Source organism: Pelophylax lessonae, assembly GCF_965119305.1.
Source record: "Pelophylax lessonae genome assembly, chromosome: 6".
NCBI classification, from domain to species: domain Eukaryota; kingdom Metazoa; phylum Chordata; class Amphibia; order Anura; family Ranidae; genus Pelophylax; species Pelophylax lessonae.
In genome coordinates this window covers 12,745,203-12,756,544 of record NC_138773.1, presented here as the reverse complement: position 1 = coordinate 12,756,544, position 11,342 = coordinate 12,745,203, and the positions used below count along the sequence as shown (strand labels likewise).

The 11,342-nt window shown below is 46.8% G+C and overlaps 1 protein-coding gene across 1 annotated transcript in view; it reads right to left on the bottom strand.

Annotated features, from left to right (window-relative positions):
* Positions 1 to 2,100: 2,100 nt before the first annotated feature.
* The window catches only part of LOC309558410 (uncharacterized protein), a gene marked incomplete at its 5' end in the record, with an annotated part of 49,918 nt that continues 40,676 nt past the window's right edge, over positions 2,101 to 11,342 (bottom strand). Inside the window, 6 exons of the mRNA XM_082261484.1 lie at positions 2,101 to 2,986; positions 3,566 to 3,673; positions 3,815 to 3,947; positions 5,159 to 5,354; positions 7,451 to 7,525; positions 10,488 to 10,592. Of these exons, the coding sequence (XP_082117610.1) occupies positions 2,552 to 2,986; positions 3,566 to 3,673; positions 3,815 to 3,947; positions 5,159 to 5,354; positions 7,451 to 7,525; positions 10,488 to 10,592 (1,052 nt within the window). The remainder of the gene's footprint in view (positions 2,987 to 3,565; positions 3,674 to 3,814; positions 3,948 to 5,158; positions 5,355 to 7,450; positions 7,526 to 10,487; positions 10,593 to 11,342) is intronic.

Sequence of the window (11,342 nt, the reverse complement as noted above, 5' to 3'; positions counted from 1 at the left end):
AGACGCGCCCCCTGTGTCAAGCAACACGTGCATAGGGAAGAAGGAGAAGGAAGATATGGCAGCCAGCAATAGAAAGGTATTTTAGAAAGGTAATCATGTGGAAGATGGGGGACATTTGGGGAAGATGACGAGGGCAGAGGAGAGGTGTGTGTGTGTGTGTGCAGAGGTTGTAGCAGCTGGGAAGAGGTGCAGTACAGAGGCATTTACGTACATTCACTACTATGTACAGCTTGGTATGGCACTACTCCGGATTTTTAACATTGGCCTCAATGGGAAATCTTGGTCACCTTGGTATAGCACTACTCCTGATTTTTACCATTGGCCTCAATGGAGAATCTTGGTCAACTTGGTATGGCACTGCTCCCTATCTAGCACTCTCCTGAACCCTGTGCATAATGCGCTCCAGAACCCTGCATTCTGTATCTAGCATTCTCCTGAACGTATTCCTGACCCCTGCACTCTGTACGTGGATGGAGTTATGAATTTGTGGAGGGATTTGGGGGGTTGCGCTGTGAGGGGTGATTGGGAGGGATTTCTGCTAGGAAGAGGGATTGAGGGAGGGGGTAATAATATAATTTTGATATTTTCGGTGGAAGGGGGGGGGGGCCCTGTCAGGTAGGCTGTATGGGGCCCCAGGATTTCTAGCGGCAGCCCTGCCAGGATCACATAGGATGTTGTTTGGAAAAAATCAGAACATAGAAAAAAGTGCTTCTGGTGCAGACATTTTATTAGAAAAAAAAATAACAATTTAAAAATGTCTAACCCAGACTTTTGAACAAAGTGGAACCCTAAAAATGACTATATCTACAACTCCTGATACATTAGTGTGATGGTCAGTGGGAAGAATGCTCCTTACAGATAGCTAGAAAGATCAATGGTATTAGGGGGACCTGGTTGAGAAACCCTGGTCTAACCAATGTAGCATACCTATCAGATGTACAGCCGAGCATCATGTTTTTGTGATAAGACTTTATTAAGGATAAAATATTTCATCCCATCGTAACATTGGCAATACCAACTGTAAAAAAAATGTACTTAATGTAATGGAACCTTAATGAAGGAGGCCTTTCTACACCCCGAAATGTGTTGGTTTTTCTAATAATAAAGTTGTTTCTAGACTAGTAAAACTAGGTGGCACTCTAATTTTTTTTAAGTGTCTGTTCAGAAGATTGTTCCAAGTACATGGTCACGGTTTGCCATAGCGTTATCTACACATTAGAGGGCACCTTTAGGCTCACTCTAAACTCCTTACAGAAGTTGGGGTCCTACCCCATCACCTTGTCTTTTCACCAACTGTTATTTCTGCACATACTTAAGTATCCCACTACTAGGGGAAAGGGGTAAGATGCAGGGCTGTCTTTAACACAGGGCAAAAGGGGCAGCTGCCCCGGGTCTAGTCATTGTTGTGGGGCCCAAAGCAGCTGCCCCTTGAGCCCCCAAATAGTTGATAAGTGGATTCAAGGGGGCCCAAGAAACTTTTTGCCCAGGGTCTGATCAAGAATAAAGACGGCCCTGGTAAGACGGGTGTATTCAACTTAGACAAGGTCTTCAAAACATAGTGTGGTCTCCTGACTGGCAGTCCATGATGATCTTCTCTTCTTCTTCTCTTGGCTGAACATGGCAAAAAATGATGGAGGAAGCAGAAGTCCCTCTCTCAACTTTTTTTATAATGTTATTTTATTAGATAGCCAGGGAACTAGTCATTTTTAAAGAAGAAGCCACTAATGGGAGTCTCCATGCTTCTTAGACCAGCTCGCGACATGTGGAAGGCCCATAGTCCCCTAGATCTGGTCCCAGGCCTACAGCTGACAATATTAGTCTGCCCTGATATTCAAAACTCCTACTCATAATAATCTCATATAATAACACTGGCCTCTGAAATCTGGGACCTGGAGTCCATAAGAGTATACGTCTCAATTGACTTCCTCTGTACCTCCTCTCTTTCTCTTCTCCTTCTGTTCCTCTCTTTCTCTTCTCCTTCTGTTCCTCTCTTTCTCTTCTCCTTCTGTTCCTCTCTTTCTCTTCTCCTTTTCCACATTCTGGTTAAAACTCACAAAACTCTGATGGCATGGTTAAGATGCCCCTTAGATATAAAACTCCAGATCACAAGTAGCATAACAGCCTTCTGGGTGAACTTGGCATATACAGTATGGTGGAGGAAGCAGAAGTCCATCTCTACACTTTTGATGACGTCCTTTTATTTCCTTTAGGAAAAGATGGCAGTTCCTCCTTGTTCTTCAGCCTCACCCCCCAACAAACTCTCACCTAACTGCCATTTTCATCCTCCTGCCAAACACCTCTCGTAGTTAGCGAAAATATCACCCAATCCAGAGAGAGAGCTGTAAATTGCAATGTTCTCCATAGGGAGGTGCATTTCCAGGTGACTCATTGATCATGGACTGTAATGCTAACAATACAATGCAAATGTCTTAAAGAATCGATATGTAGAACCCACAGTAAATGTAGAGCTGGCTTTTTTCTTTGCATTTGTATATATTGAGTCAGGTAGTATTTAATGCTCTCTTAGACATCACAATGAGGGGTAGCCTGGTTAGAACGCATAGCCGTAATGCTTTACAAGATCAACCCCTTCCATAGATTTAATTGCAGAGACCATTCTAGAAGCAGTAGGTCGTTCTTTTGGTTCATAAGAAAAGCATCCTTTCACAATGGGTTGCAGCTTCTCACTTAGTGCGGCTAATGACTTGGGTAGTTCCTTATTAAACATGTTCCTCATCATTCCATTGTATGTTGTCCAGGGCTTTTTCTGAGTAAAAAGTTCAACCAACGTTGCTCCAACAGACCAAATGTCAGACATTTTGGTTGGTGGTACGTGATCTTCCAAGACACATTCGGGTGCTTTGTACAAAAGCGTCCCTCCAATCGGTCCAATTTTCCTTGACTTGTCCATTTTGGTTCTGACGGTTTCTCGAATGTTGGCCATTCCCCAATCCGTTAGGAAGGTTTTCTTTGTCTTTCCTTCAACCTGTTGGAAGAAGACATGTCTATGTGTTCTAATAATTAATTATTTTATTTTATTATTTATAATAATTTATATTATATATATATATAATTATATTATATATTAATATTATATATTTATATTATATATTAATATTTTTTATATATATATATATATATATATATATATATATATATATATATATATAATATTTATATATTTTTTATATATATAATATATTATAGTATAATAATATTTATTTATTATTTAATTATTACAAAGGAACCCGGACTTAGAGAAATATGGAGGCTGCCTTGGTTGACCTTCTGAGAACACTACTAGCCTGGCCATCTTTGGTTTTCAAGCTTTCAGATAATGACTCGGGAACAATCACATCAGGAATGTTGGAGTGAAGTCACAAGTCTTTATCAACAAACTTGTTCAAAGTCAGTAATTAGGCAATTTCTGGAGCCACTGGATCTACATAACAGCCAGGGAACCAGTCATTTTTACAAAAGAAGCCACCAATGGGAGTCTCCATGTTTCCTCAATACAGTTTCCCTTTAAATGACAAAAAAATAATGAAACACAAACATGGCTTACTAGAATATTCACAGGTTTTATATCTTGGTGGATGATATTCTGGGAATGAATGTATTCCACGGCCAACAATATCTCAAGGCTTACGTAAATTTTATCATCCTCTGACAGCTGTAAAAGACATCACACATGTTAGGAAGTCAGTAAAGCCCGGCCCCCTTAAATTAAAAAAAAAAAAAGTATTGGAGAAAATTGGGGAAAATTTTTTTTCTGGTTCACCAGAGCTGTGTTGAGACTTCTGTCAGTGCTTACCTTTATAGGGCAGGAGGTGCTGTGAAGGATCCTATCCAGATTTGCCCCATGGATATATTCAGTTGCCATCAGAATATATTGGTCTGTTTTGGTTGCTGCCATGAGCTTCACAATATGGGGGTGATGTAGTCTCCTATTCAGAAAAATAATGTGACATTAAACCAAAGAAAGACAAGGACCTCTGTCTGGTTAACCTAGATTTAACCTTACCTATACTCACCCTAAAAATTCCCAACCAGTTGCTTATTTACCTTGGCGTTATGGTTATTGACCACCAGCAGGGTAAAATCTCTGTCAGCTCCGGCCACACCTGAGTAGAGTCCTCCGTAGACTTGAACAGGGCTGAATTTGTTTTATCATTTTTTATGTTTGTTATGCATTTTTTATCTTTGGATTAAAACTACTACACTATGAGACTTCTTTTGGGCTCTGGGTGAGCTTACTTATTCCAAGTGGGATTCCTGGCTTAAATCCTGGGTGGAAGTGATACACTGCGATAACTCCAGAGAGATCTCTAAAGTTGCTTAAAGGTTCCCATGTTGCTGTAGAGCACTGCGCCCCGAGCCCACCCTGTTGTAGGACAATAGCGAATGAATATTCGCTATTATCATACTGACTCTCCTCCCAGCCAATCAGGAAGCGGGTCATGAGACCCCTTTCCTGATTGGCTAAAAAGAGACGTGATTTTGCTGGCCATTGGTGACATACGGCTGAGGAGACACACAGCGGCGCTTGGGGAAGGAGCAAGTAAGGATGCTGGCTGTTCAGCTGGGCAGCCAGCCAGCCATCCATCCCGGGAGGGGGGGGAAGGAGGGAGGGGGTGTAGAGAAGATTGCAGGCCAGCCACCCAGCCATTCGTCCCGGGGGGGGGGGAGGGAGGGGGTGTAAAGCAGATTGCAGGCCAGCCACCCAGCCATCCGTCCCGGGGGGAGGGGGGAGAAGAAGGGAGGGGGTGTCGAGCAGATTGCATGCCAGCCATCCGTCCCAGGGGGCGGGGCTTGGGGTTTAATGCCCCCCCGCCCATTTTTATTCACCAGCCGCCACTGCAACTGACACCATTCATCTTTTTAGCTATCTGTATGGGGGGAATTCTTCCCAATGACCATAAGTTTAGGCAGCATTCTTCCCACTGACCATCACACTGATGTATCATGAGTTGTAGATATAGTTATTTTTAGCAGGGGTTCCCTTTAGATCAGAAGGTTATTTCAAGGGTTCCTCTGTGTTGAAAAGATTGGGAAAGGCTGAGCTAAGCCACATAACTAATGATATAAAAGACACCATTTTGAATGCACCATTCAAGGTACAGGGGAACACTTTTCTAGTTTAGAGTATAAAACTTACATGCTCACTTGGATTTCATGGATTATACTACTGAGGTCTTCATCCTCAAGATCCAGTTTTTTAACGGCAGAAGCCGTGCCTTGATAGGCTCCTTTGTACACCGTCCCAAAGCTCCCCACTCCAAGTTTACAGCTCTTATCAATCTGGATGTGTTCTTTAGGTACGAACTGAACTGGAGGCAGCTGTAACGTGGGATCTAAAATACCAAAACAAAATTGAGGAGGATACTAAATTTCCAGAATTGCATCTTTCAGTGCCGGAGTTTTCATATCAATTCAGTACACTACAGAGGAAAACATCAGAAAGAGTTCGGAAATCCTAATTTCTTCCAGCACAATGGATTGTTCCATAGAAGGTGCCCGAAGAGAAAATGGAGAAGGACATGCAATTCTACATAATGAGTGGTAGTATGAGGAGGGCACCAAGAAAATCCATGACTTGTTTCTGGAAAATATTTCCAGAAACATAAATATTATTATCCCTTGGTAGGGCCATATTTATGAGTGTTAATGAGACCGTTATTAAAGTAGGTCTAAAAGCCCAAGGATTTTTACCTTAATGCATTCTATGCATTAAGGTAAACAACCTCCTGGGTGTAGCTCATCCCCCCTCCACGTCATACTTATCTGGGCCCCATCTTGATCCAGTGATGTGCATGGGGGCAACGGCTCCCCCCGGGTCTCTCTCTCCTCACAATGAGCTAATTGCTCCCGTTGCTGTTAATCACAGCCAGTGAGCCAATGAGGAGAGAGCGAGGAGTGTGGCTGAGTGGACATTGTCCATTCACAGAAGCGTGGCTCGGGAGCAAGCCTGTTTGAGTGCCCCCATACCACGAGGCTTGCTATTGGGGGCACTCAGCAGGGGGAAGGAGTCAGGGCAGCCGACGGGGGACTCAAAAAGAAGAGGATCAGGTCTCCTCTGTGCAAAACCATTACACAGGCCAGGTAAGTATAACTCAGGGGCGTAACTACAGGGGTGGCAGGGGTTGCAACTGCAACCAGGCCCCATGCTCCAGGAGGCCTGTGCGGCTCCCCTGTACACCTGGATAGGAGGGGCGGCGGGGGCAGCATGTAGAGAAATCACTGTCCTCCTTTTTCCTCCTGTAGCTGCAGGAGGAAAATGGAGGAGATTGGTTCCTCTGTATGCTGCCCCCGCCACTCCTCCTATCCAGTTCACTTGTGTTCTGCTGTCTCTGGGCCCCTGTGTGCTCCCCTGGTACCCCCCACCCCCCACTGTGCTCCCTCCCCTCTCCTGCCGACTGCTGCAGGGGATGTGTCACAATAAAGAACCAGGAAGGGGTCGGTAAATATATGTAATTTACCAGCTCCTTCCTTTTCTGAATGGACAGAGTCATAGTCAGTCACATTGTAAAAAAAATAAAAAATAAAATGATCAAAAATAATACAATTAAAATACCAAAAAATAAAAACTACTGACACCAGTGGGTGAACTTCCAGGATCTCAAAGGTCACACTTGCGTCCCGCCCTGGCATTCCACCCCCGTGGGGAGTCCCCAAGATGGCAGGAAGGGGGTCCAATGCAGAACTTGTGAAAGGGTCCCGCTGTGGGACTGTAATGAAGAGCCCCGCAATGAGAGTAAAGGGACCCAGGATCAGTGGGAAGAGCCCCAGGCTTGAAGGGAAGGGCCCCGGCCACGAGTCCGGGGGGCCCTTCATGGTTTCTTGCACCGGGGGCCCTGAAGGTTCGAGTTACGCCTCTGGTATGACTTCTTATTTTTTTTATTATTATTATTATTATTACAAACTTTACAATCACTTGAATGCATTCCCTACATAAAGGTAAAAAACCTTAGTAGCCCCCCTTAAATAATGACCATCCTTGATCCAGCACTGTGCCTATCTGCTGCAACTCTTCTCTCCTCTTCCTCATCTCACAGGCTTTGCTCATAGCACTGGGAGGCCATTGGCTCCTGCTGCTGTCCGTCAAAACCAGTGAAGAGAGAGCAGGGGGCAGGGCCAAGCTGCACTGTGTGTTTCAGGCAGTGGTGGAGCCATGCAGGCCATCCTATTGGTCAGATGCACTTCCAGATCCTCTGATGTATAGTCCGAACCCAAACTAATATTATAGAGCCATTTACTCCAAACTGCATACAACTGTTTCAGGCCTTTTGCTCATCAGTGCAGTACATATAAACCATGATCTCTATGAGACCCAACAGAATGTTACAGTATAACCATACAGGATATGGTGAGAAGGGTTCTTGGGTTTAGATATACCTAACATACTTAACCTGAAGCATATTTTACCCCATGCTGTATGATGGGAACATACCTTGAGCCTTCTGCCTTTCGCTTGTCCCTTGGCTTCCTCCAATATCTGCTATGGCGCTGTCAACTGATTCAGTCTCTGAAAAAAAAAAAAAACACCACCAGCCTTAGCTTGGAATGAGCAGAGAGTTATAAGCCTTGAAGGGAAGGTTCAGACATACACTAAACAAAATTATAAACGCAACACTTCTGTTTTTGCCCCCATTTTTCATGAGCTGAACTCAAAGATCTAAGACTTTTTCTATGTACACACAAAAGGCCGATTTCTCTCCAATATTGTTCACAAATCTGTGTTAGTGATCACTTCTCCTTTGCCGAGATAATCCATCCATCTCACAGGTGTGGCATATCAAAATCCTGATTGGAGAGCATGATTATTGCACAGGTGTGCCTTAGGCTGGCCCCCGGACCCCCCAGTGCAGTTTTACTGTATTGGGGGGTCCGGGGGGGGGGGTGGTCCATAAACCAGTCAGTATCCGGTGTGACCACCATTTGCTTAATGGGTGACATGTCCGGTGAGTATGCTGGCCATGCAAGAACTGGGATGTTTTCAGCTTCCAGGAATTGTGTACAGATCCTTGCACCATGGGGCCGTGCATTATCATGCTGCAACATGAGGTGATGATCGTGGATGAATGGCACAACAATGGGCCTCAGGATTTCGTCACGGTATCTCTGTGCATTCAAAATGCCATCAATAAAATGCACCTGTGTACGTTGTCCATAACATACGCCTGCCAATACCATAACCCCACCACCACCATGGACCACTCCATCCACAATGTACACCTGCCCATACCATAACCGCACCACCACCATGGCCACTCCATCCACAATGTACGCCTGCCCATAACACAACCCCACTGCCACCATAGGCCACTCCATCCACAACGTACGCCTGCCCATACCATAACCTCACCACCACCATGGGCCACTCCATCCACAACGTACGCCTGGCCATACCATAACCCCACTGCCACCATGGGCCACTCCATCCACAACGTACGCCTGCCCATATCATAACCCCACCGCCACCATGGGAAACTCCATCCACAACGTACGCCTGCCCATACCATAACCCCGCCACCACCATGGGCCACTTCATCCACAATGTACGCCTGCCCATAACCCCACCCCCACCATGGGCAACCCCTTCCACTACGTACGCCTGCCCATACCATAACCCCGCCGCCACCATGGACCACTTCATCCACAACGTACGCCTGCCCATACCATAACCCCACCGCCACCATGGGCCACCCCATCCACAACGTACGCCTGCCCATACCATAACGCCACTGCCACCATGGGCCACTCCATCTACAACGGGCCACACCATCCAGAATGTACGCCTGCCCATACCATAACCCCACCCCCACCATGGACCACTCCATCCACAACGTACGCCTGCCCATACGTGGATGAATGGAACAACAATGGGCCTCAGGATCTCGTCACGCTATCCCTGTGCATTCAAAATGCCATCAATAAAATGCACCTGTGTACATTGTCCATAAGATATGCCTGCCCATACCATAACTCCACCGCCACCATGGGCCACTCCATCCACAACATACGCCTGCCCGTACCATAACCCCACCGCCACCATGGGCCACTCCATCCACAACATACGCCTGCCCATACCATAACCCCACCCCCACCATGGGCCACTCCATCCACAACGTACGCCTGCCCATACCATAACCCCACCACCACCATGGGCCACCCCATCCACAACATACGCCTGCCCATACCATAACCCCGCCACCACCATGGGCCACTTCATCCAAAACGTACGCCTGCCCATACCATAACCCCACCCCCACCATGGGCCACTCCATCCATAACATACACCTGCCCATACCATAACCCCACCCCCACCATGGGCCACTCCATCCATAACGTACGCCTGCCCATACCATAACCCCTCCGCCACCATGGGCCCCTCCATCCACAACGTACGCCTGCCCATACCATAATACCACCCCCACCATGGGCCACCCCATCCACAACGTACGCCTGCCCATACCATAACCCCACCACCACCATGGGCCACTCCATCCACAACGTACGCCTGCCCATACCATAATACCACCCCCACCATGGGCCACCCCATCCACAACGTACGCCTGCCCATACCATAACCCCACCGCCACCATGGGAAACTCCATCCACAACGTACGCCTGGCCATACCATAACCCCGTCACCACCATGGGCCACTTCATCCAAAACGTACACCTGCCCATACCATAACCCCACCCCCACCATGGGCCACTCCATCCATAACATACACCTGCCCATACCATAACCCCACCCCCACCATGGGCCACTCCATCCACAACGTACGCCTGCCCATACCATAACCCCTCCGCCACCATGGGCCACTCCATCCACAAAGTACGCCTGCCCATACCATAACCCCACTGCCACCATGGGCCACTCCATCCACAAAGTACGCCTGCCCATATCATAACCCCACCGCCACCATGGGAAACTCCATCCACAACGTACGCCTGCCCTTACCATAACCCCACCCCCACCGTGAGCCACTCCATCCACAACGTTGACATCAGCAAACCTTGTATCTTCTCTCTACCTTCTGCCTGATAAATATTTATAAAAAATGCTACTTTGTATGTCTCTATTTGTAAACAATGCTTATAAACACTGTGTCAGATGGTCTGTTTCTTCACAGCTGGAACTTCTACATCTTCTGGGATTTGCTGGCAAGAAGTGAGAGATGGGGGGGGGGGGGGGGGGGGTGACAGGCTTATTTTAGGGCATGTGTAGTTTCTCCAGTGTCCCCAACTGGTGAAAATCCGAGGGTGAGCCTTACAGCCAGACAGAAAATGCAGTCCGCATTTCTAGAATTAGAGGCCAGCAGCGGTAAAGGTGTAACTATGTTAGATGGGGATCTTAGATTGTAAGCTCCCGAGGGCAGAGACAGGTGTAAATGTACCATTTGCAAAGCTTTGCATAAATTGTCTGAGATAAATAAATACCTGTAACAAAGAAATAAATTAAAAATGACGTCTCTCACCATTGTCTATGCTGATCGGCATCCCAGGATTGTTTCCATTGGCTGAGCTCCCAGGATCCTCTCCCTTTCTTTGGGTCTCGGTAATATCTGGAGCTTCAAGAGTACCTGTGTTGTTTTAAATACAAAATGATTATACTCTGTTCATCTGCAAGTTGCTTTATAAAAAAATAAATAAGTAACCATACAAGGGTTCATACTTTAATTCTTCTTTCGATATTTAGAATCCAATCAAGTTATTTTATCATTTTTAGGCATGTTTACTGCAAAAGTCAACTGACCCAGAATCTAGTTTGCGGGTAATGCTCCTGAAATAATTGCTTCTAATAGCTGAGAGCTCCAGTGAGCCTCAGCTGATCAAGTTTCCATATAAGGGTTGTGTAGAGGGAGGGGGTGGGTCTATTCCCTCCACTCAGGTCTCAGATTACACTCAACTCCCTGCTCCAGTGGCGGCTGGTGCCCCATGGGGTGGGTGGGGGCGGCAGACGGACCGCACCACATCCCCCCGGGACCACACCAGCCTGCACACCATACACCCCTCCCCGTCGCCGACTCGCTCACCCTGGACATGTGGAGGGCAGGCAGCAGCAGCGATGGCTTACACCTCAGTCTCCTGCATCTCCTCCCTCCTCCTTCTCAGCCAATGGCATGGCTTCTCCTTTCGGCCAATCGGAAACATGTCTCAGGACCCGCTTCCTGATTGGCCAGGAGGAGAATCCGTGTGACAATAGCGAATATTCAGTCGCTATTGTCACACAACTGGGTGGGATTGGGGTGCAGTGCTCTGCGCCCTGAGCCCACCCTTTTTTGAAGTCTATTAGAGCCTCTGGCTCTAATCACGTGCTTCACAAAAAAAAA